At 36.6% G+C, this 27,512-nt stretch overlaps 1 protein-coding gene across 3 annotated transcripts in view; it reads left to right on the top strand.

Moving 5' to 3' along the window:
• The window catches only part of NRK (Nik related kinase), a 127,991-nt gene that overhangs the window by 3,434 nt on the left and 97,045 nt on the right, over positions 1-27,512 (top strand). For all 3 annotated transcript variants that reach the window (XM_070365895.1, XM_070365894.1, XM_070365896.1), the window contains exon 2: positions 4,968-5,033. Coding sequence is in view for 2 of the 3 variants with exons in the window: in XM_070365894.1 (XP_070221995.1) it covers positions 4,968-5,033 (66 nt within the window). In the remaining variant the exon portion in view is untranslated. The remainder of the gene's footprint in view (positions 1-4,967; positions 5,034-27,512) is intronic.

Raw genomic sequence — 27,512 nt, 5'->3', positions numbered from 1 at the left:
GGATGTATATGAGATAAAAAAAAGTTGGCATTTGTCAACACTAAATATACCAACATGGCAAAAGCCAGATAATGAGAGGGGATTCAGACGTTAGAGTTTCATACTGAGCAAAAAAGAATAATGCAGAGTATAGAATATTTAAATACAGGTGTAGTTTAAAATTGATATTTTATGTCCGTTTCAGGGTTGGCCAGCTAAATGACCACAAGACAAGGACCTTTGAGAGAAGTCAGGCTGGCTGTGAAAATTGTGATTTAAAGAAAGTGGTAGAAAGTTATTTGACACTTTTGCTATTAGATATTTTTTAAAACCTAAAATAGTAAGCAACAATGAAAGCTGTGTAAACAGGGAGAGAGGAGGGGAACTGTACATTTTTTGCATAATTCCCTAAAGTTAAAGACATAAAATGAGAGAGTGAACATAATAATCAGAGAACGAGAGGTGGGTAAACTACATTGTCTTTGTTAATTAATAGGTTTCTATCATTTTTCCATTTTCACTAACTATTGAATAAATATTCCCTACAGGTGAAAAACAGAGAAGAAAATACAGAGATTTGTGGTTTGTGCTTCCTTTTTTTTGAAAAAGAATTGCAAAAGCCTTATGTTTTTATATATATAAAACATTATATGTAGGTGTGTGTTTGTGTGTGTGTATGTGTATATATATATATATATATATATTTGTAATCTGTGTGTGTTTCACATTGCCTGCCAACAGCAATACCTGGGATATATATATATATATATATGTATATGTATATGTATATGTATACATATATATAAAGTTTTTTCCTTAGTGTACATATGTCACTCCATCCTTGGAACTGAAACTATTTCTTCATCTCCAAATCTGGCATGTCTTTTACTATGATAGTCCCTTTGCCTTCTGTGCCCAATATGGTAATGACATTCCTCACAACTGTGGCCTTGGTATTTGACACTGCCATGTGTAGTCCTAATCTATATTGGGGTCAGGATTAGACAGGCCTGGAGGACAGTAGTGGCAGAGGTGATCTGAAATAGTACATGATCCAAAAAACCATATTTGAATTACATTAGGTTTATATTTAAATATAAACTGCCAGCTCTCCCAGTCTTCCACCACCCTGGGTGGAAGACCAAGACTACCTTCCACACTCAGTCATGAGAACCTTTCACTCTCTCAAATCCCTTAGCCTCCTATTTGGAATCAGTTTTACCTTCTAGTCCACAAGGATTGAAATATTCAGCACATCCTCCATTAGGTATTCTAGAGCATCGCCTCAACACAGCGTTGTACTTTAGCCAGTTTTCTCAGTCCCCTGCCCCAGTATCTAGAGCAGTAGGTTTTATGTTAGTGCACCAGAACAGTTCTCAAGAATGAGAAATGCTGTTTTCATATTTCCATGGTTGGGAATCTGTATTTTAAACAAGAATCCCCAGATGAGTCTCATGTTGGGAGAGTCTGTGCCGTCCACAGTTTGAGACACACTGGTCTAGAGGAAGAGATTGTCCTTTTTAAATTTCCACGTGAATTGTGAAGCCCACTCGTCCAAATATCTCTGAAACTTACTGACACTTATTTTGTTATATCTGCCATCTTCAGTTTCTCTATCCATAAACTATTTTCTTAAAGTCACTATTTCTAATATTTGAAACAAAAGAACAATAGCCTATGCTATTCCTTCTAGGTACTTGCAATCTCTTTTCTTTCTTTAGCTAACTACTAGAATATGTTCTGTGTTTTTCTTTTACTGCCCTAAATCTGAAATGCATTGCTGCCTATGTTGACCATTTATCATCTCCCCTTTGTTCTTAATTTCTGCTGTATTTGGCTCTGTAGATCTGGCTCTGTGTCTCTCCCATGACCAGCAAACACTGCCTCCTAGTGGTTCTTTTTCTTCCTGTTACCCTTAACCCCAGCCCTTAATACAAGTACCCATCAATGTGATCATTTTCTTACCTCTTCTTGAATTCAGAAGACAGAAATATCTCCCTAAAATTCTAGATTTCAGGGGGCAAACAGACTAGGACTTTTAAATTGCAGGAGTTTTTAAGACACGTAGAAAAATATAACAAAGTATAGAATATTTGCCCAACATTTTACGATTCAAAATGTTTTAAAAATTAGACTTTCAGTACTATCTTTTGAGGAAAACTTTCACAAATTAAGGCTTCTTGTTAACTATTATTTTAGCCAAATGGAACACCAAAGTATGTACTGAACCACCAAATATTCTCTAAATTAATGTAACAGTCATAAATATAAAGGTCTTTCCTCTTCTGGTTTTCTTATCTGTAAATAGCAGGGCAGAGGAGAGGACCAAGTAATCATAAAGACCCTGCTAGTGAGAATCCTTCAATTTCACAGTCACCAAAAAAAAAAAAAAAGTTGACTTCTCAGTACTTCCTCCCTTGGGAGCCTAGAATAAACTTTCTCTGACTATAATTCAGTGGAAAATTTGATATAAGAAATTGTGTAATGTTATCCTAGTCATTAGCATAGACCCCTCCTCTTTTTGCTCAGTTTGACATTTAGTTTTGAAAGATTAATGTGGAGACAGAAACAAAAAATCTTGTATAAAACTAATGAAAAAATACTCTTAGAGTGAATGAATACTAGATTTAGCTTCCATTAAGAACAGAAGAAAAAGTTTTTAAAACCTTCTTTAAGTATAAGCATGAGGAGAATGAATTTAAGATGTTTCAGTCATTTGTGATCAGGAAGAAATTTCTAAACAATATGAATATAGATAAAATAAGGCCGCCAAGAATTGCACAGGCATTTTATTCTCCCGTTTGTTTCCTTAGTGTCTTTTTTGAGTAAATAGATACTTGAGTTCAAGTATGAGTATAGTACTTACATTATTGAGGGCTAGAAAAGGAATTAAAGAAATTAAAGACTGTGTTCAAAGATTTGGAAATAAACATGTTCAGATAATGCAGTGATTCTCTGATATATGGTATCTTTTCTTTTTTTTTTTAAGCTAAAATGCAGCCTCAGCTATACAAAGAATGGTTTACCAATAAGAACCAGCTAATATAGTTGATTCTTTTGACCAATGACTAGAGACTATTTCTCCAGAATTAATAATGTCTCATATAAATTCCACAAAGATCTCCTTTAAACGAATATGTTAAATTGATAAGCTCTTCAAGCTGAACCTTAGGAAATTCTTTGTTGGCTTTTTCCCATAATTTTTTCAATGAATTATAACAATAATGATATGGTTATTATCAAAACCCACTATACTTCTGTTTTTACTTTTATTATATTCTCAAAATTATAGTTTAAAAAACTTTTCATTTTCATTGGGAGTGTTTCTTAGAACTGTTTTCCTACAATGATATTGTGCATATTGTGGCACTGATTTTAATGAGAATTTTAAGAAAGTAGCCTACTAGCAATTGTCATATCAGTGCATTGGAAGCATCTGGATTTTCAAATGTCAGAATCTGATTTTTTTTCCAAAGAATTTTAGAGCTAGGAAGTCACCTAACACAGCACCTTTATTTTATATATGTTAAAACTGAGTCCCAGAGAAAGTAACTTACACAAAATCATATAGTTAATTAAAGGCAGAACTGGGGCTAAACTTTCAGTCTCCTGACTCTGTCCAGGTGAATAGTTGTTGATTAAAGTAATCCCAGAGCTGTGTCATTTTCCTATGACAGTTTTGCTAGATTACACAAATATCACACCAGTTTAAAGGCGTCTATAATTTCAGTCATATACATTGCATTTGCTCAATAGTTTTTCTGTTTAGCTCATATTTGTCACAATGATAAAAACATTTTCAAACAAGGTTACATGAAGTTTGTGTATATAAAATGTGCTTTCTATAAGGCATGTGAATTTCCAAGAATTTGCCAATGCTCCAGTTACTTTGTGTGTAAACTGGTATCTACTCATGTCTCATAATGTTTTGCCAAAATAGCATAATAAGCTGCTAGGATAAAAGTTTAAGTAGTGATAAAGTTCAAGAAACCATGTTTTGTGGTGAACAGGAAATTAATATCAATATTTTAAGATAAGAAAATAATGTTTAAGGATGAATGTGGAAACCTCAGAAAACTGTTGATAAACATGTTGTATTTTGTCTTCTATGATGTCACATTTAAGGTTAAGACACAGACTGTATCAACAGTGAATTTGTGCCATGAAAACATATTCAGCTGATGTAAAGATTAACTTAAAAACAAACAAAAGCAACTCTGTCTTTTTTTTAAATGATACTCTTTTATTGCCATGATCTTGCTTTGTTATTCATATTTAGAAGCAATGTTCTTCTTAAGAAGTGTGTGTTTGTGTGTTTGTGTCTGTGTGTTAGTTGCCCAGTCATGTCCGTCTCTTTGCAACCCCATGGATTATAGCCTGATAGGCTCCTATGTCCACAGGCAAAAATACTGGAGTGGGTTGCCATTTCCTTCTCCAAGGGATCTTCCCAACCCAGGGGTCCAACCCAGGTCTCCTGCATTGCAGATAGATTCTTTACTGACTGAGTCACCTGGGAAATTCCTATTATATAAATAATTTAGACTTTATAGCCAATATCTACTTATCGTTATATATCTACTCAATATTACCATTACTGTACGGTACACTTTCTGCCTTTCTGGTTAGCACTCAAAAGATGGATATGAAAAGAGTTTGTCATTGCAAGTAAATAAATTTCTTTCTACTTCTAATAGTATTTCTAATTAAATTATGAATATGCCTCACCTAGACATGATTGTACCAATTTCACAGTTTTATGATAATCAATTGTACAACTATTTAATGTTCACACAATTGCTTTTTTTAAAAAAAATAGTACACTCAGTCCAGGGAGATTGTGATATCTTTATTCTTTTGGTAAATAAAACTTAGGTTCTTCCCATGGAAATTCTAAGGGAACAAGGCAGACTGAAAATAGCATTCTATACAGTTTAATGCTCAGCTGTTTTTCCAAGAAAATTCAGAAGTTTTATTGAACATTTTTGCAGGATCCAACTGGAATATTCTCACTGGATAAAACCATTGGCCTTGGTACTTATGGCAGAATCTATTTGGTAAGTGGAGTTACATTATGTTTTCATTCTGCATTTTCTAATGACAACAATGATTGCAAGTCAAAACCCTACACTGCAAATCAAATAATGCCAAAGCATATTTCACTTTGAGAGAACAATCAAATTAAGATAGCTCAGTGACAACTGTGAGAATTATTATGAAAGAAATGGATTAGAAAGCTATATTGAACCAACCAACAAAACCTAAGATCTAAATATTATTAGCAGAAAGTTAATAAAATTGCCAAAGGAAAAGGCAACTAATTCAAATAATATGTACTCAAATAAAAATATCACTTATTTTATATTGTATATCCATACCATTCTGGTTACTTGCATTCAACTTTTAAGCTGAATGTTGCAAAAGTTTCCATAGCATTCTATATCATCCTGTGTACATGAATATGCATATGTATGTGATAGTTTACCAAATAATCTAACAAGAAAATCTATGCATTTGTTTAATGATTTTTATATACCACAAAGTATATGACAGACACTGTGATAGACTTTGGAGATAAACTGGTGAACAAAGCAGATAGTTCCTGCTCTTCTAGAGTTTATGGACTAGAAACGTATAAGTGATTAAATGTGTGTATGTGTGTGTCTGGGAGGGTTGGAGGAGGCAAATATATAAAAGTAAACACATAAATAATTATATAATTGCAATTGTAATATATCTCTGTAAGAAAATTCCTAGTGATATAAAAGTAAAGAAGAAGGGGGCTTATTTTAGACTGAAGGGTCAGCCTCCCTGGGGAATCACTGGTAAACTGACAGCAGGAGAACAAATATGAGATAAGCAAGCAAAGGTATGATTGTAGAGGATGATGCTGATTCATTTGAGGTAGAGCAGGAGCAGTGTAAAGGGTTCTGTTGGAGATAACGGTGCTTTAGTGGCCCTATCATTTATCAGGTGCCCTTCCCCGACTCTCTAATATGGTGAATAGACATTTTCTCAATCCTGTATAATGATACGTACAAATGGAGGATTCATCTTCCCTAGGCATATCCCTCAAATACCAAATCACTATCCCTGGACTGATCCTTACTATCAGCTGACCACAGGTCCTCTCCCTATGGGTTGTGTAGAAGTATCTTGAAATGGGTCCAGTGGAAGGGGCTTCCTTCTAATTCAGACAAAGGTGCCCTCTGCTTGCCAAGCATTGTACCCTTAGGGCTGCATCTACCCAGGAGTTTCTTTTTAAAATTCATCTACCCAGGTAGGGTGGGGAGATCTTTAAAATTTGTACAAAGGTACCTATAGCAGAGACACTGAGTAGTAGAAATAGAATTGTGGAAGAGTCCTAAAAGTAGAAAGAAACTTGGTAAGTATAAGGAACAGAGAATGTCAGTATTCATGGTAAAAGTTTTCTTAAGTCATTTTGACCTAACCTATTAACAGAAACAATAAGCTTTAGACAGTGATGTGATACAGATGCAAATGTATTGTTTATGTTACCCCGGTTGCATCCAGACTGAATAATTAGTTAACAATTGTGTGATCTAAGCAAATTTTGCCACCTTGTGCATAGATTCCTAAACCTTATGCATACAAGTTTCTCTTCTTTATGGCACATTTGTCATATCCATGGCTCTACACATGTTTTAATTCCTCAGGGGTGTGTATTTAAGTGTGTGTGTATTTGGGTACTTTCTTTCATTTGAAGGTATATAGCTCTCTTCACCATCAGATATTAGGAATAAAACCCTGTTTTATAAGGCAAAAAGCAAAGGTAAGGCTACAGAAAGATGGTTTTTCATCAGCAGTCATCAGAATTGTGATGCCATAAGAAGAAGAAAAGTCAAGAGGGTAAAAGGTGAGTTGTGCATAATAATTCTTTCTGTTAAACTAGCTTATTGAGGTATGGTTTACACTTGGAAAAATTCATCCTTGTAAGTGTACAATTTCATGAGTTTGGACAAATATGTCAAATCATGTAACTACTACCATAATCAAGATTTTTCAGTATCCATCTTAAATTACACAGTATACCTTCAAGTAATATTCTACCACTTCACTGTGTGGTATCCCAGCTTGTATACTATGCTCATGGTTGTTAAACATTTTGTTCTTATATATGATATAAACCCATAGTACTACTACTCTGTTCCCTCTACTCAATACTACTACTTTTTATTTAGTCAGTTGTCTTTTAGAGTAATTTAAAAGGAAGAAAAATTATATTTATACTCATTTGAGCTATTTCTGGTATCATCATTTATTTGGTTAAATCCAAGTTTCTGTGTATGATATCCTTAAGCCTGAAGAACTTCCTCTAACATTTCTTATAGTGCAGGGCTTCTGGTAATTAAGTCTCTGCCTTTGTGTGAAAAGTCTCTCCGTTTTCAAAAGATATTTACATTGGATATAGAATTTGGGGTTGACAGTTACTGTTTTTCCTTTCAGCACTTTAATAATAATACTCTATTGTCTTCTGGTTTGCATGGTTTCTGAAGTCTGCTGTCATTCTTATCTTTGTTCCTTTGTGTTTTTCTTCTGGCTGCCTTTAAAATTTTTCTTCTTTGTTTTTCAGCGGTTTAAATTTGAAACGTATAGGGGGTTTGTTTTATTTTTGTTTTGTGTGCACATGCATATGCTGCTCTGTGTGTGTATTTTGTGGGGGTATTTGCCACCTCAGGGGACTCTGAGTTTCTGGGATATGAGCTTTAGTTTTTCCTTGTGCTCTGTGCTTCAAAGATACTCACTCAGTGCTCTCGTGCCTCCCCCAGAGGTATGTATATTGCTCATCCCTTCTTACTAGGGTCAGGAATATCCCCTGGAGAAGGGAATGGCAACCCACTCCAATATTCATGCCTGGAAAATCCCATGGATTTGCAAGCTACTGTCCATGGGGTCACAAAATATCAGACATGACTGAACAACTAAGCACCTAGTAGGGCAGGGAAGAGTTCTCTGTTTTCCTGATTCAACTCCTGTCTTAGGCAGATCCTGTGCCTCTAGGTCATGAGAGTGGGACCTTCTTACTTAACCTGCCCTTCTATTACTAGTAAGACACCTCTAAATGGCTTGGATCCAGGAATGATTCCTGTGCTTCCCCCAGAAGTAGAGGACTGAATATGTTTTTACATTTCCCCCAGCTATATCAGGTCTTCATCTGTACCCTGGAAGGAACAGCATTTGGTGCCCTTCCCCTAAAGCTTAGGGCTTTTACTGAATGGGCGAGGGGGAGAGAAATTGGATATGGTTTCACATCTTTCCTACTGCAAGGGCTTCTCTCTACCAGGTCAGGACCATAAATATGTGGAGAAAAGCTTTTGACTGTTTTAAGAGTACTGCACTCTAATGCTAGCCCATACTTGGCATTTAGCAGTTCATTAAAAATCTTTTTAAAAATTTTTTATTTTGTATTGGAGCACAGTTGATCAACACTGTTGTGTTTCAGTGTCTCCATTCTTTTTCAAATTCTTTCCCATTTTGATTGTTACATAATACTGAGCATAGTTCCCTGTGCTATACAGTAGGTCCTTGTTGTTTATCCATTTTAAATATAGCAGTGTGTACATGTCAATCTCAAATTCCCAATCTATCTCCCCCACCCTTTGTTGACCATTTATCATTTCCCCTTTGTAAATTATCTTAACTTAGTTAATATCTCATTGCTCTGAAAAGCAATGTTTATGAAGCTATCTAGCAGCACAGAACTATGTTTATGGTGTTACATATTGCATATTATTTTTATATTCTGATTACAGTTATGTTAAAAATTTACACATTAAAAATAGTGAATTAAATGTTACTAATAGAGTAGTGAGATAGTGGATGTACTTTTATATATTTTAAATTGTATATTTCTAATGATTGTAATGTTATTTGTTCTTTACCTAAATAATATATATGTGCATATGTATATATATGTGAATATATATGTGTATATAAAATGATGTATAAATACCTTGTACAACAAAATGGAAGCATGATAACATTCAAAATTAATGTCAGAGTGACTCATAGAGTCCTTTGCTTTTTCAGCTCTGCCAACCACATCCCCTGCTGGTGTTTGTTTTGGTTAAAGTCTCTCCAATGTCTTCCAGCTTGTTTCCAAGGCCTTGTTCTCTGGCAGGTTTCCAGCTGTCTGCTGAGGTCTGTGCATGTTGAAATGAAGGCTGAGTTGCACACTCCACATTGTAACCCTTTTCCTTTCCTTCTTTTTCTTCTAATTAAATACCTGTCTTTCTACCCTCTCCTGCTGCCTGCCAGTATAAACCTCACTTAAAATCGTGGGTTTTACTTTTCTCTCTTTTTAGGAGAAAGTGCAGTTCTTTTTTTACTCCACTAGAGTCATAAAATGCAGTTTCCTTTTCACCTTTAGATTCTGGTCTCATAGCTGAAGAATTGTCATTCAAATTGGAAGAATACTTAGAATTTGCCCATGTGAGACCATATAAACAAAAAGAAATTATTTTGAAACATTTTTTAATGGTACTGTTAAAAACTAAACAGTTTCCCAAAGATCAATATACCCAGAGAGACTGTAGTTATTCTATGGAATATGGAATATTAAGAGAGAGACCAAGACCTTTTAGGATAGCTCAGTGGGTGGCAACCTGACCCTCCCGTTAACTGACACAATACTTGTAGATTGACTTTTCTGGGCCTATTTCCTCAAGTATAAAATAAATCTATTTGACTAGATAATCTCCAGCGGTTTTTTTTTTTTTTTTTTTTGGCTCTTCGACAATACACCTAGCACAGTGCCTGGAACTCAATAAAATGGAAACTTATTCTTAGAGTTATGAGCATAGTAAAAACTGTCCTATAGTTCTTTCACCACCTTGCAAAATAGAAGCTGATTATTGGCTATTAGGTGGAGAAGTTACTCATTGCACCAAATAAAATGTATTTCTATTCTTTCCTCCACTTACTACCTGATAGCAAGACCTAATATTTAGCTCAGTAACTACTATGATATCCAATGCAAAGGTAAAATTGTGTTTAGTCAGTTCAGTCGCTCAGTCATGTCTGACTCTTTGCGACCCCATGGACTGCAGCACGCCAGGCCTCCCTGTCCATCACCAACTCCCAGAGCTTACTCAAACTCATATCCATCGAGTTGGTCATGCCATCCAACCATCTCATCCTCTGTCATCCCTTTCTCCTCCCATCTTCAACTTTCCCAGCATCAGGGTCTTTTCCAATGAGTCAGTTATTCGCATCAGGTGGCCAAAGAATTGGAGTTTCAGCTTCAGCATCAGTCCTTCCAATGAATATTCAGGACCGATTTCCTTTAGGATTGACTGGTTGGATCTCTGCAGTCCAAGGGACTCTCAAGAGTCTTCTCCAACACCACAGTTCAAAAGCATCAATTCTTCAGTGCTCAGCTTTCGTTATAGTCCAACTCTCACATCCATACATGACTACTGGAAAAACCATAGCTTTGACTAGACGGACCTTTGTTGGCAAAGTAATGTCTCTGCTTTTTAATATGCTGTCTAGGTTGGTCATAACTTTTCTTCCAAGGAGCAAGCATCTTTTAATTTCATGGCTGCCGTCACCATCTGCAATGATTTTGAAGCACCCCCAAAATAAAGTCTGTCACTGTTTCCATTGTTTCCCCATCTATTTGCTATGAAGTGATGGGACCAGATGCTGTGTTCTTAGTTCTTGAATGTTGAGTTGTAAGCCAGCTTTTTCACTCTCTTCTTTCACTTTCATCAAGAGGCTCTTTAGTTCTGTGTTACTGTTACCTAACAGCATTTTGTTACACAGAATACTATTGGGGTAAGACAATGAACTGAATCACCAGAGTGAACCAGTTTACCTTGATCTTCATGAAGTCTTGACTATACTTCTAACCTTAATCATCCATTCCCACGTTGCCATTTGCAGGTGATAAGGGCAGGAAAAGGAGTGGGAAAAGATTCAAGGTACTTATTTCAGGCAAAGGAATAATTCACCTGAGATAGGGTGAAACTTTACAATTGGTTCTAGAGCTTAATTTTCACTTGTGCCTGATGCCTAGTTGGAACACAGTTACTGTTGGTGGAAGGAATAGACTGTGTCAAATATCTTGTTGTTCTAAAACTTAAAAACATAATGGGCATAAGTAAGCATCCATCCTTGAGAGATCTTACAGCAGTCACCTGTCCCTTGGTACTCAGTGGAGTAAGTCAGATATGAAAGGTGTGGGAGGAATTACAATGATGAGCAAATTCCCAAATCGCTTGCAATCTGGAAGTGCACTGTTGAATATGGCAATTTCTTTTTAAAACACTGTCCAAGGCATCCCTGTTAAATTAGATTTTTAAAAATCACTACTTGACACAATGCTTTTACTCGGAAATCTCACCAGACAGGTAATATTTAGGTTTACTAGTTACATTCTCTGGATTTGAAGTTGGGACAGGGAGTGGGAACAGAAAGGCAGGAAAGAAATGTCCTCAAAGTGGATGACATACAATTTATCATATTTTAAATTAAGTTTCAGAAACATGGTGCTGACATTTGGGTTGCCTAGCCACTAGACCTATTGGATAGGGGTTTGAGTATTTTTCCTTTTAGGCTGAAATTATACTGTTTATTTGCCTACCAAATGTCTAGCACTGTGAATGCTTTCTTTTTAGGTAGGAAAGTTTTCTCACATCCTTGCCATTTTGCAAATATAGCTCAATTAAGTCAGCCAACAAATATTGCTTGAGCAGCCGTAAAGTGCATAACACTGTGCATTTCATTATACATTGCAAGGCTCACAAGCAGAAACAGAAGCTGCAGCTGAGTTGAGGCCACAGGCTTACTAGACTGTTGTGCCTTCCTGGTGCAGTATCTTAAGTCCAGAGCCTTCTCTTTGTTCCTCCTCCTTCCTATGACATCGCCCCCTGGTGATTATATGCCTCAAAAGTAGGGATTGGTCTTTAAGTAACCCTCAGGCTTCTCTGGCATAGGAAACATAAATTTATCCATTAAATAAATACATTGTTTTGAATGTTTAATTTTCCATAATACAATTAAAAATATTTATCGAATGTTCACTGTGTCCCAAGCACTGTGTTAGGTACTAGGTGCTGGTTAGAATTATCAGAAGACATTTGGTGGGGAGGGATGGTCATTTTTATTGATTTAGTTTTAGTGGACCTAAAGAAGGAGGTTATTTTCCCTATGATTGTAGCTCTATATTAAGGAGGGAGTCATGAAATAAAGTAAGGAAAGGGAGTGCAAGGGTGAAAGTGGGCAAAAGGAGAAAGAAAATAGGGATCTCCTTTTTTTTTTTTTCCTGGATGTGGAAAGTCTAATGAGCCATCTAACTCAGACTCCAGGACTAAGTTTTTCCTCTATAAGAGAACTGAGGTTGAATATTTGCAATGAGGGTGAATGAACCAGCATACACTAAATAAATTGAGACTCAGGGGACCAAATTAGTGGAAAGTGCTGAGGCCTAAAGGCCTTGGAGAACATGGAGTATTTCTGTGTTGGCCATGACATCTCTCCAACTGTGGAATATAACTCAGTCTCTGAGTTTTAGGCTTGTCTTTTTTCCTTTTGTGTTATACCTAAGTTTACTCCTGCCTCCTGATAAAATTTGAGGGAGGAAAAAGCAATAGCATGAAAGGTGATAATAAAAGTCATATGTAGAGCCCTAAAGAGACCACAATTAAAAATTTTCACAACTACTCTTATCTATTTAATGAGTTCATAGATATGTATGGAGGGAAAATGAAATTCTATGTTTGGTATGTTGGAGTAATGCCAAAAAGTATCGTCTCATGTCTTCATGTACTTAATTCAGTTGATTTTCGAAATGAGTTCTATAAGCAGAGAAGACGAATTTAAATGAATGGAGACAAATATATATTTTTAAACAAAAGCTGAGGCTAATAAACTATAGCATAGTGATTTTGTTCAATCAGATAAAAACATCCCAATTATAAAATGTAAATAAAATATAAATCTCTGTGTGCCGGGGGAAAATAATACAGTTTTAGAAACTGATGTACAAAATTTCATGACTGGTGGGACTACTGCTAAAAACATTTATGTACTCTTTGTCGAATATATTGAAAATCAAGTTTATTTTCCATATGTATGCATATATATTTATATATACTATAAATATACATATATTTATAGGACTATACAATTAAACATATACATTTGTATAACATACATATATAAAATGCATATATATGAATATACATAGCATATGTTTATATATAATTATACTATATAGGACTTCCCTCATGGCTCAACTGGTAGAGAATCTGCCTGCAATGTGGGAAACCTTGGTTCAGTCCCTGGGTTGGGAAGATCCCTTGAGAAGGGAAAGGCTACCCAGTCCAGTATTCTGGCCTAGAGAATTCCATTAACTGTATAGTCCATGGGATTGCAAAGAGTTGGACACGACTGAGTGACTTTCACACACACACATACTATATAGAATATTTTTATATATATATATATATGACACAGTGGTCAGATTCTCAGTAAATTCAGTGAAGGTGATTGAAGTATCAACAGTTCTTTCTTTTGTCATTGATCCTCTAACAGTTGGCCACTAGAAACTAGTTAACCAGGTCATCACCACACTTCATGAAACAGATAACTTCGGAAGATAGCATTTAGGCAGTTCTAACTCTTGAAAATAACAATGAATCGTAACTTGGTTTTAGGGCTTTTCCACATTAATGCCATATTTGTGTATCTTTAGTTAAGGTAGTTTTGTGGGTGATGCAAAAGTAGCATTTAGAAATTAATGTGCCACTGTAGCTCTCTGGAGGTGACAAAGCAAAAGTTATTTAGTGACTCAGTTGTGTCCAACTCTTTAGTGACCCTATGGGTTCTACAGTCTATGGACTTTAGTCCGCCAGGGTCCTCTGTGCATGGGATTTCCCAGGCAAAAATACTGGAATGAGTTGCTATTTCCTTCTCCAGGTGATCTTCCTGACACAGGGACTGAACCCACATTGCTTGCATTGTAAAAGGATGTTGAGCCACCAGCAAAGCCCTCAAACTCAAAGTGGAAGTTCTTAAACTTTTACATTCCTGGGGCTACATTAAAGGCAGTCTCTTATAAAGAGGCCTGTGAGTAAAATAATACTAAACTATCAAAGAATATCAGAATATTAAGTAGTTATTTAACCTGTACTCTTATTTTCTCTGCTCAGCTACACTCAGGAATTTGTATTCCTCCTCTACCACAGCATGGAGAAAGAGAGGAACAATGAGGCATAAACTGTGTCTTTTCAGTTGGAGAAATAATAACATGGAGGTGGTTTATGTGTAATTCATGCTGAAAAAATAATAAAGCTCCTTTTAGGTATGTCATTTGTAGACAGAGTTGCATTATCACTAGGAAAAGGAGTTTGGATTATTCAGGTTCCCCTAAGGGAAAAGAAGATTGATTATATTCTAAGCACTGCCACTAACGTTTTATATAAATCATTAACTCTGAAGAGAAACAAAACAAAACACCACCTCAGTCAAAAAGGACACATCTGAGAGTCCTCTTAGAAGGACAGCTTTTCCTAACCCTGAAAAAAAATAAAATTAAAAAATTTTTTTGGTACAAAAATTGAGTGAGTAAAAAGATGGAAAATAAATATTAGTCAATTTAGAGATAGTGAGCTTGGTGTCCTAAAAATTGGTACCATTAAAAAAAAAAAGGTTACATTCACTGTGTTACACTGTGCCTAGTGCTTAATTTACAGTGTATTATTTATGTCTCATGGAGAAGGCAATGGTACCCCACTCCAGTACTCTTGCCTGGAAAATCCCATGGATGGAGGAGCCTAGTGGGCTGCAGTCCATGGGGTCGCTAAGAGTCGGACACGACTGAGCATACTTCACTTTCACTTTTCACATTCATGCATTGGAGAAGGAAATGGCAACCCACTCCAGTGTTCTTGCCTGGAGAATCCCAGGGACGGAGGAGCCTGGTGGGCTGCCATCTACGGGGTTGCACAGAGTTGGACACGACTGAAGCGACTTAGCAGTAGCATTTATATCTCATAAAAGTGTTTTGAAGTAGGTACAATTGTTATCTTTAACCTCCCCCATCTCATAAAGAAGAAATTAAGGATTCAAAATTTGAGTTACTGAACAAAGCTAGTAATTTGCAAAGCCAGGAGTCAACCCAAAATTTGCCTGGCCACTAAGTCTGTGTTCTTTACTATATTCCGTTCACCTCAACAGGTACAAGCCAGAGTAAAAAGCAGTAAAATAGATCGGCCGATTGAAAAAAATATCTGCCCAAATATAAAAGTTTCTTTCCAATACAGGAAATTGGTGAGCTGAGGTCAGTAATGAAGATTATTTATGATATGTCCCTCCAGCATAGCTGTTTGCATCATAATGGGCACTAAGGCATACTCTAGTCTAAGTGACTTAGTAGAATTCCAGAAGTAGACTGGGACAAGCAGATGGGCTTTATAGGACACTTGAAGCTCATGACTAAATCCCTACTCAAACCCTTAGAAGCCCTAGGAAGGCAAATAAGTTCTTGCTAATGCTTTACTCTAGTCCAGTGAGCAAGGCCAGAGGTATTTTGCTTCAGTTACTGCTCCTACTGGGAGCCCCAGGGAAGAGGGAGGCAGCAAATGATCATTTAAAATTAGTGTCTCCCAAAGATGAAACAGAACCTCAGGATCTCCTCTGTGGATGATTGGTTTCTGATTGGTGGGATTTTTAAAATAAAATAAATAGATAAATAAAAATTTATGTATTTTCTAATAGATTAATTTCTAGGAGTATTGATGAAATTTATATATATGTGTGTGTGTGTGTGTGTCTATTTATCTATCTATCTATCTATCTATCTATATATGCTTCCTGGTGGCTTAGTGATAAAGAATCCATCTGCCTGCAACGCAGGAGCTACAGGAAATAGGAGGGCATGGCAACCCACTCCAGTATTCTTGCCTGGAGAAACCCATGGACAGAGGTGCTTGGCAGGCTATAGTCCATAGGGTTGCAAAAAGTCAGACACAACTGAAGCGACTTAACATATATATATATATATATATATATATATAAAATTTGTTTCCTGCTCAAGAACACAAGTTCTCCCCATCTGGCCTGGAATAAATTTCATGTAGTGGCTAAGTGGCTACAGCTTGGAAGGTTAGAGGCTGGCAGAGGAAGACAGTTGAACAGGTAGATGGAGTCAGATTTGGCATTGAGATGAGGTAAATACCAAGTGTACTGCTTAAGTAAAATTCTTATAATATCCCTTCAGATGGAGATGAGGGTTTTAATAGAACTTAAAACTTGAGGCTTTCCTGGTGGTTAATTTCTACAAGAATTGTGTAGGCAGCGAATTCCTCCTTGTTCCTCACAAAATAATGTGTTGCAATGACAGTGGAAAACCAGCTACGAAAGCTTGGAGTGTGTGCCTAGGAATTCATTAGTCTTTGAAACTAGTTCACAGATTTCTTCAGGGGCAGAGACCAGGACATTTTCATTTTGGCTATACTTCCAGAGCACCTCGTAAAGTGCCTTGCAGATATTAGGCACAAAGAGCATCAGGGATATATGCCAAGCAAAAAATTCAATGTAAATGTCTTAGTATGCTTTCTATTGCCTACATTCATTTTCTCCTTTTATTAGCACTGTTGTCATTCTACAAGTAGGTCTAGGAGACAATTAGGTGTGTCCAGAAAATCTTTTTGAATCACCTTTATAATCTCTTTGAGACTAGCAGAATACCTTCTATGTATGGGTACTTGCCACGATTTTTTGTGGGACTAAAAAGATGTGTACAAAAGTGACCCATTCCCAAATAACACGTTTTATTGGGGGCTCTCTGCAGATGTGCCTTGATGGAAAGGATTGTCTAATGATGCCCTGTTAAGCCAGTGCTGGAGACAGGTTGGCCTTTAAAAATTATGCCACCTAAGTAACTTTCTACTCTGACTATATAAAAAAAGGTGACACTGTGTAGAGATAAATATTTCCAAAGGATGGAAATATTAACCTTACTTATTTTTTATTACTCTAGGCTGAATGAGTCATTTAGGAAGCCTGAAAGAGTATTTTTTTCTTGGGGTACTGTAGTTTGCTGTAGTGTTTTTGGCACAGCCAAGTGTAAGGATGGTTTCAAGAGAGCCTCATACCTTCAGGAAGATGTCTAGAACATGTGCAAATATTTCCTGACTTGGAAGACTGGCAGCCATTAGAAAGAAAAACACATAAATAAGAGCTTACAAATGTCTTTGCTTCTCTCAGCCTTCTACCCATGCTTGCCAGTTGCTGTAATGGGGTTTTAAACTACCTTAAATTTTAGTGGGTTTCAAAAAATTAAATGCCCCCAAAATATTAAACTCTAAAAATTTTAGTAATGTGGATTTTGCAGGCCCTACACTGATATATGGGCTTTCCTGGTGCCTCAGTGGTAAAGAATCTGCCTTCCAATGCAGGAGATGCTAGTTCAATCCCTGGATGGGGAAGATCTCCTGGAGTAGGAAATACAACCCACTCCAGTATTCATGCCTGGGAAATCCCATGAACAGAGAAGCTTGGTGCGCTACAGTCCATAGGCTCACAGAGTTGGATACGACTGAGTGAGCACGCACATGCACACTGATATATGTGTATATACATATATACACACACATACCTTTGTTGTTGAGTTATATTTCTAGTCCCTAGTCCCGTGCCTTGGGAAACTCCCGTAAGTCAGAGACGCCATACATATATGCTGGCTTTATTCCTTTTTAACTTGAGCAACATATGGTACTGAATAATAGGTAGTTGTATCCTCCCCTCAGTTGTACTCAGGGAAGAACTAACAAATGGGGATAGAAAGGTGCAAAGTAGTTTCAAAGAAGTGAAAAACAGAGTGGTGATATTTTTAGGGAGCAAAGTCTATGTTTACCCCAGCCAGCACAATGTGAAAATCGGTTTGACTGATTTCTTCACCACCACCACCATTCCCCTCCAAAAACACACTGACAGAATTAGTTGACTGATTATTTAACAGAAATTACCAAAATGTTGTTCGCATCTAGTATGCATAACCTTACTAAAATTGAAAATAGACATTTTCCATTGTGTCCAAGATGGTTTTTAGAAGGGACTTCTCAGACAGATCTTGATGCTTGGACATCAAGGGACGTAGATTGGAGAAGCATAACTTACTATCAACATACCTCCCTGAGGTCCTTCAGATAAGATGTTCCCATATGAGACCAGAACTTTCCAAATTAACCTCTCCCCGTTTCCTTTACCTTCTTGACTCTGGCAGTTGCATGAAAGGTGAGTTGGGTTGGTAAAGGGTTTACATAAATAAATTAGAATATGACCAATTAATTTATAAAGGATAATTCGTTTAAAGAAATAAATATCAAAGTAACCATTTACATGATTCCATTGAAACTGAATTGTAAAGCCTTCCTCACTCTCTACAAATCAAGAGAGTTTGTATTTTTTTTAAAAGGCAAATGATCCACCTTTCAACAATATTGGTAAATATAGTAATGTGCTCTCAACTCCTTTATACTTATTTCTTCTATATTTTCTGGTTTTCTTTATTCAAATGTTATATTCCAGTGCCCTGATGATCAGATAGGGGACTGGGAGAAATGGAGAGTAAAAATTAACATATACACACTACTATGTATAAAATATATAATCAACAGGGACCTGCTGTATAGCACAGGGAACTCTACTCAATACTCTGTAATAACCTACATGGGAAAATAATCTGAAAAAGAATAGAAATATATAGATGCATGACTAAATACTTTGTTGTATGTCTGAAATAACATAGTAAATCAACTATATTCCAATATAAAAATTTTAAAAGTTATTAAAAATAGAAGTGTAAGACAGAACTTAGAATAAGGGCTGCCAGATTTTATGAATAAAAATATAGGATGCCCAGTTAAATTTGAATTTTGATAAAGAACAATTTTCTTTTTTTAGTGTCAATGTATCCCAAAAGTATGTACTTATGCTAAAAATATTTGTTTATTTGAAGGTCAAGTTTTACTGGGCCTAAGCTATAGTTTATCTGCTAACCCTATCTAGAACAGCTTTTCCCTGGGTCACAGATTTACCACCCACCAACCCTGTGTAAAGAAATAAGAGAGAGATTGTCTTGCCCACCTGCTGTAGTATGGCAGAGAATGCCAGTTCAGCCTACCTAAGAAGCTGCCAAAGGGTGGATAGGAGTGGTCTTCTGGTCCCAAAACAGCTGCTACTCCTCCCTGCTGCTTCTAGCAAATGTTGTTTGGTGCTCCCTTCAAGCACCATAGCAAAGCTGCTTTGCTGGTTGCTGTAGGGGCCACAGAGTGCAAGTGTGTAATTTTCTCTTTACTGAGGGTCTGAGTAGAGGAAAGAAGAGATTTCTCTTTGACGTGCCAAGGAGAACATTTTGCTTGCTCAGTCCCCTGAGCTGGAAAAGAGAATCAATATAACTTTTTTTTCCCCTTACTCTAAAGGTGGAAGGGCACCAGGCTGGTAACTTGATCAGTGACTCTCGAGTTTTATTGTGCCTAATATGGACCCAAGCACCTAGTGTTATTGCAGCCAGTATCAGTCAATGTTTGTTTGTTTTGTTTTTAGGTGAACAATCTTATGTTATTCTGTTTCACAGGCCAGGGTATCACTGGCTCCAGTTCGGAGTTGTTTCTTCATAGAAGGACCATTTGTGTTGTTTAGAGCCGCGTTGCATGTGGTCCATTTCTTTTTAGAGTTGTGAGTTAAACCATTTTGCCTGTGATAGTGAGAGGCTGACCTGAAAGAAGGATACATACGGCATGACTGATTTACAGTGCAAAATAGAGACAGATTGCTAGCAGAACTGTTTAAATCCAACCATCGTATCTTGCTGTCCCTAATTCCCTCAGGATGGCCCAGAGAATGTTCTCAAGGACAACTGATACTTGCAAAGGAAGAATCTTTCTGTAGATTTTTTAAGATTCCAAAAGGGGCAGTGATATACGGGAAGTCTGTAGTTCATGTGGCATTGTTAATGATGCCCTTTCTGGATTGGCTAAGAGTTCACAGTAGACAGAGAAATAGAGCCTGAAGCAATGTCATCGTCTCCCAGCTCTCTCAGTGACTTCATTTGTTGGAATTTCTGCCATCATCAACTTTTTCTAGTGCTTCAGGAAGATATAGTTCCTAAATAGTAAGTGGGGAATGCCATGCAGTATAATGCATAGACGTAAAGTAAAATCTGTCTTGAACCCTAGCCCCAAACAGTACAAGTTACCATTAAGCATTAACTGATTTGAGCCTTAGAGAAATCACATGAGGTAGATTTTATGAAATCACATGAAGTAGATTTTATGAATCTTATTTTGTATGTGAAACTGAGGCATGCTGCTGCTGCTGCTGCTAGGTCGCTTCAGTCGTGTCCAGCTCTGTGCAACTGAGGCATAGAGAAGTTAAATAACCTATCTAAAGTCATACAGTAAGTAGACAAGCCAGGTTTGAAACCAGATCACTCTGGCCGGAAAAGCCCTCACTTTTAACTATGCTGTTGAAAACTACAAGAGAAGTGCTAAGTACAAAAGTAACACCTTTCTACATGATATAGTTGGATCAATGAGAACTTGGAAGGTGGTTCCACCAAGCCCTGAAGGAGTGTATAAGATGAGGTTCCAGTGACTCTAGTGTATACTGTTCTCCATTTCAAGCATTATTGTTTTCCTCCATTCAATCTCAGAGAGACTTTCTAATGAAGACAGAGTTAATTAGAGAATTATCTTTTCAGTCAATTGACAAAGCCAAATTGCATGGTATATTTTATGGGGAACATCAGAAGCTACATGAGAAATTAATTAACCATTCATGAAGTGTCTGTTCTGAATAGTAAATATTTAAGAAGGATTCAATTAAATTTAATCACTGAGAACTGGCTTTTATTTTTAAGAATAAATTTTATGTAAAATCTTTCAATAGCAAAGTGCCTGGTGCACAATATAGGTTTTGGAATCAACCAGAACAGAGACATGCTATCAATATTGTGCTATACCATTTCAAGAGGAAAAGCTCTTCTCTCAAAAAAAAAAAAAAATCTAGACAGTAGACACATACTCCTTAAAAGACTAATCCCTTTGATGAGAGTCCTGGTCAGGAAGGTTTCAGTATAGGTTCATAGAATAGATTCTAAATAGTCAGCTAAAAATTCATGTAGGGGCTTATTTTGACACAAGCTTGAAGTATGCAGCTTCCATCCTTGGATAATCAAGTCTGTCTACTCCCCTGCCATGCCACAGTGGGAGCATGTGTTTTCATGTTACACGGATCTGAATTTAACTCCATGAGCTGAGTGACCAGGAGGTGGGTCACTTATCATCTCTAAGTTGCAGTTTCACAAAAATAACGGGGATAATAAACCCATTATGCAGTGCATCTGCATACCTACCCTAGGAAAGAGTAGGCAAAAAGCCTTTCATCGAGACTGAAAGCATTATAAAAATGGTATCACCACTGAGAATGCAGGAGTTGATGGAGGAATGCCTTTCTCATATAAAAGTTATTTTAATATTCTCTGGTTAGAAAGCAGAGGCAAGTGGGAAGAATCAAACTTAACTGCAGGGACAGAGCTGGAAGGACTCCCTAGAGATCAGATTATTTACAGATGACAAAACTCAAGCCCTGAGAGGAGATGTGACTTGCTTAAGGTCAAATATCTAAAGGTGTAAAGCCTTGCTTTGTTTTAGAAATACCATGTTCTATCCCTTGCTAACTTGTACTCAGTTGTTCAAGGCTTCTCAAATATTAGCTAATGATCTAAGTTTCAGATAGTCATCCCCTGAGTATGCTACTTCTTCATAGGGAGCTGAGATGAAATGCCTCATTTTCTCTCATAGCAAATTATGACTAACACTATGATAATTCCACATTTTTAGTTATAACTCTCGTGCTATTATACCAGTGAAACTACAGTTTTTGAAATCAGAATGATGATTCAAATGTTCAAATGTATTCCTTCAGCCTCTTCTGAGTGACAGCTAGGAGTAAAGGATATTATTCAATTTACCTTAAGGAGGCCCTTCGGTATTTATCAAAATGCAAGGATAAAAAAATATTTTATAAATCAGACTTTAGTTACTCCAGCCTCTGAAAATGAATCCTCTACATTCAGCTCACATTAGCCCCACATTACATTTCTTTGTCTTGACACGTTCTTTTATTTTTTTTTTAATATCCCCTCTTATTTTTTCTTTAATTACTGACAAATCAAAGTGTGGTAAATGACCTTGACTGCTATAAGTCTCTTTAATTTTTATGGACAGAATCTGGAGGAATGTAAAAGTAACTTATTAGTTGACTTTCCAGAGTCACTTTGCACCATGTTTATCTCCATATGGTTTGTATTATTATGTAAAATTTTGAGTAGTTTGTCCCAGATACATTTGATGGCAATGAACACTTGAAAACAGTGAATTCAAGTGAAGTCCTGGCCTGCCTCATCTTTAAAATGTCTCTGTGTTATTCCTTATGGCCCTCTAGCCAGTCGAATAACCACTGATAATAGATAATAAATAATAGGGGTGAGAGGCAATGAGGGAAAGAGAATGAATGATTTCATGGATTTGTGTTGCATTATTTCAAGAGCAATCCATAATTTGACATGAATTGAGAAATTCTGTTTCAGCAGCATTGTGAGCAAAGACAATATCAGGCCTGGGTTTGATGCCTTCTAATGGAGCAGAATGCCCTGACTTCTGTATTTCCATGGTTCTTAAGCAGTAGTGCATATTAAAATCCTTGGGAGGAATCACTTAAAAATGTTAATGTTCAAGACCCACTCTAAGAGATTCTGATTGGGAACCACTGCCTAGAGGAACTTGAGATTCTATGTGTAAACTAGAAAATCTCAAGAGAGGGTTTATTATTTTTTTCGTATGTGGAAAAAATTAAGCATATATGCTAGAAGGGCAAAGATTGAACTCAGTATGGTATGAGTTTCAGGAAAGCTATCTCAAACCAAATATATATCCCAAAAACAAACCTACCACATTCCTTGAAACCCCCATTATTAAAAAGTCATTTCTTTGGACATCTTACCAGAAATGACCTGTGTACACACATACTCTAAATTAAGTAATGCATTAAACTATTAATTAACACTTTAGCGCAGATGAGATTAGCTCTCACCCTAATCCCAAGGGAAATGAGGCACAAGGCAGGTAAATTATTTCTGATGTCTGTGAGAGAGGGGAGAGGGAAAGTTTTGTAACATGGGGATTTGATCCCAAGGAAAGCAAAGCCAGATGTAGCACCTGTATAAGAGAAAGCCTTAGGGTGACATGGGAGGAGTCAGTGAGTGGGGGAACTGGGGATGTTGGCAGAATACACTTTGCCAGAGGTTATCCATTTGCCCTTAATGGAGGGAGCCTGTTTCTCTCATTCTCACAAGCTCAAGTCTTCTTTGCTTAGAATGACCCTCCACTGACCCTTATTTAATGCAAAGCATTCATTTAAATGCAAAGCAAGGAAAGGAGAAAGACTGGAGGGACTTAACCCTACCATTTAGGTTACATAGTATTTAACAGCTGGCTGATTTGGCCTGTTCAGTGAAGAGAAACACACACACACAGTCATGCATGCACACAGGCACATGCAAATGCATATTCAGAGCAACTTTTAAGTTTGTCAGTTAAACTATATTAAATCAATGGAAAAACAACTTTCTCAATCATTTTGAAATGCCATTTTCTTCTTGCTCATATGAACCTCAGTCAGAGTTTTGGGTCCTACTACTTCCTCTGGCATAGAGGAGAACTGACTTGGGTGAAAGAAACCTTGCAGAAGATGTGTCAGAACCTTTCAGTATGCTGAAAATGCAAGCATAGGGATCCTGGCTGAAGGCTAGATAGAAGGGATGGGGGAAATGGTCATGCAGATTTGACTGTTTTAAGTCAAATGAAAAATAGTGAATTGGTGAAAGTTCTGGCTTGGTTAAAAAGCAATTCAGGGACACTGGTAATCATGAATTCTACTATGATTTTATCTTTCTTTCCAGATACCAGTAAAGCCCATTTGTCCAGATGTCTTGAGCAGCATATAGTTAAAAGACTATGTTCCCTTAAAAATGTGGTTTTGATTCATCTGCTCTTGGATCATCCTGTTGCTCTTTGGTCAGATGACTTGAGACTTGGACTTTTTATTATTTTTTTTTCTTTTTAATATTTGGCCATGTAAAAGAGGGATTAAAGCACATATCAAATCTAAGCAGCAGGATTTAAACCAAGCCAAACACATGAACTCTCTTTTTTACTTCCCCTGCTCCCAAGTTAGCATCTATTCCCTAAAGCAGCACCAATGTTTTTAATTAAGGAAGCCAGCTGAAGTGGCATGATTGGGGACCACTTTCTAAAGAGGAGCCCAGAATCTGGTTCTAAAGTCTTGGCAGATCATATAGTGGAATTAAAATCTAGTCAATATGGATTTACTGGAAATATGCTCAGCTGCTCCAAACCCTCAAGACCTTAACAGTCTTAGTAGCAAAGGAAGGTGGTATATAGTGATTAAAATAATTTTTTGAATACCCTGTTACACCCTGATGAACTTCACATCTATCAATTGAGTAATGAAATTAGTTTTTTTTTTTTCCTCCTCTGGTTTACCAATTTCTTCCTGTAAGGTTCAGTGCAGTGTCTCAGTGGTCCTTGGAATGACTCTTTAGTTTTTTTTGTTGTTGTTGTTAATGACTTTTTAGAGCAATTGATGCACCAATTCTACTTTCACATGTTAATACCCTTATACAGTGGTTCCTAAAGTTTGGCATCTGGACTGAAAGCATTAGTATCACTCAGGAACTTGTTAGAGGTACAAATTCTTGGTTGCCACAGTCTATGAAGGTGCTGTTTTGTCCCTCTATGGCACATGCTATTATATATATCCCCATGTCAGGCACATGCATTTATATAGGTTATCCTTCAGATTAGGTTTTCAGAGGATATAGGCTTGAGAAAGGTAATTAAGACTCTCTTCCACAGTAAAAATAAACTATGAAAGCATGTCCTTGGGCATTGATAAAAGGAAATCTCCCGACTCCTCTACTCCCACACCACAAATCCCTAAAAGTTTAGAAATACATGTAGCCCTGGTTTTGATTATAGAATTAGTTACTTTTTCTTGCTTTGCATATGTATCCTGTTAGTGAATTGGAAACTTAAGCAATTTGTTCCTTACATCTTAATACACAGTCGAGTAGCATTTGGGGGCTGTCTTCGCAAAGTTCTTTCTTGGCAAGTCAGGGGTGGCAGCTTAGTGCCATGGTTTGGAGTACTATAACAGCATACTGCAGTAAATTTTCCTGTGATGATGGGCTAGAATTCACTAAATGTTTCTGCAGAACTTTCAGATCTGGAAACCTGGGCAAGATTCCTCAGAAAGGGCAGAAGTATGGTAATGGAGAGAGCTGTATGATCCCCTCTCCTGGTAAGATTTACAGAATGAGCTACTTTGAAGGTGATTTTAGGACTTTTTTGTTTTGCCACCGAACAGATTGTTCTATCCCAGCCTACTTAGTCAATCAATTTAATAATAAAAAAGAAACATTGTCAAGCCAGTTGTTTGACTAAATTAATTCCTGATTAACTGTATGGCTGGCTATTTCATTCAAGACACAATAACCTCAAGACACAGCCTAAGTTTGGTACATTCCCAGAAAGAAACTGAGGAAACACTAACATCTGCAAGCTACATGAATATAATTTTATATTTCATTAATGGGCTTTACATGAAACTTAATCATTTGAGTCACAGGAAGCACCAAACCTTTTATGGTCAAGTACACTTCACCTGTGTTTCTTTTAAACTGCACCCAAGTTTACTAAACCCATGTTCGGTTCACTATGGTCTTGTACATAACATCCTAAGTGCACATGTCAGATGATAAATGTTCTTCTGCTCTGTCTGAGGTTGAGTTTCAGTATGCACAAGGGAATTCTTAGTTGTATCAGCTGTCTTTAGTCTTATTTTAAATAAATAAAACCTGGATTGCCTTTGGGAGCTGCTTATGGTATTGCAGAAAGCATGAACTTTGAAGTCACTCGGACCTGGGTGTTAACCATAACTCTGCCACTTTCTGTGTGATCTTAGGAAAATTCCTTAACCTATCTGAGCCTCCTCATCTGTAAAATTAAGGATTATAATACTTCACAGGATACAGTACCTGATACTTAAAAAGTACTCAGTAAAGGTTAGTTACCACCATTCAGGACAGACGAGTCTACACTTAAGAAACTAATCTTAATTAAGAGATATAAACACTGAGATGTCCTAGTGACCTGAAGGGAATATACTATTTGTCTTCCTGACAGAATCAGTCATGAACTGTGCACATTTTGATATATAAGCTATTGCACAGAGGGGAAAAGAAGAAGAAAGGGATTGAGGTTGGCACCTCTGTGCTTTGATTCAATAACAAGGGTAAAAAATGAGTTTTGATTCAGTGGAATAAGCAATATCAAATGGTAAAATTTGGAAGCATGGAATTGTCTGGAAAGAAGCAAAACCTAGAATTAGGGGGAAGGGGAGAAAGTAATATCTTCATAATTGAATTAGGAGAAAATTCAGAAATAATTATAATACAGTGCTTATTGTAGTAAGTCCTATAAAGAGAGCTATGAATGAGTGAGGGGTTGTGGGAGAGAAGGAAAAGACACTGAAAGTATTCTCGTTGAGATGATTGAAAGTGGGTCGAGTTTCTGGAAGCTTTCTCCTGAAGCCCTCTCACCTCCTCTAACTGAAAGGCAAGTCTGCATTTGCAGCATACATAATTGTCTCCTCAGGTGACTGTCTCCTAAATTATGATCTTTATCTTATAAAACAAAAGAATGAAAGGAAAATTATTGGCAGTAGAGACCTTTAGATATTCATGCCTCACTTTTTATTGAGACAGTAATATTTTTTAATTGTGTTCTGATTCTGACAGAAAGAAGATAATATGAAATCCTGCTAAACCACATTTTTTTTTTGGTGCAAAAGATAAAATATGTAATTAAGATATTAACTCAGGTCTCACAACTTTCTTCATGCCTCACTTTTTAATACCTTTGTAATGTACCTAACACTAAGGGAACAACAAATTTAATAAATAAACTAAATTGTATTAGTATGAATAGTCATTCTATAACTATTAGTTAATCAGCAGTCATTATAGCTTTCCTCTGAGCCATTTGATTCATGAAAATAATTACTATTTTTTTTTTTTACCATTTTTCTTCAAGTTTCATGTTTATCAACCACACTCAAAAGGATAATTTCGGATAGTAACTTTTTTGTTGCTTCTATTGATCTATTTCCTATAATCATTCCGCCTTTAAAAAGGACTCTTTGGGGATAGTTTCTCAAAGCCTTGAATTTATACCTTAGGAAATATAGCTAGTTATTTTATGTTGATACATTAATAGTTGCTTACAAAAATATTGAAAATCAAGAAATTTATGAGGAAACTTTGCTGAGAAGATAACCTAGGTATCTAACAACTATCCTAGAATTCTAGTTCTTAAAGGAATTCCAAATTCTGTGACTGTGTTTATTTTCCATTTTTGCCATTT

This window comes from Bos mutus, chromosome X (assembly GCF_027580195.1).
Source record: "Bos mutus isolate GX-2022 chromosome X, NWIPB_WYAK_1.1, whole genome shotgun sequence".
NCBI classification, from domain to species: domain Eukaryota; kingdom Metazoa; phylum Chordata; class Mammalia; order Artiodactyla; family Bovidae; genus Bos; species Bos mutus.
The sequence above is the reverse complement of the archived record's forward strand: the minus strand, read 5'-3'. Positions and strand labels throughout refer to the sequence as shown.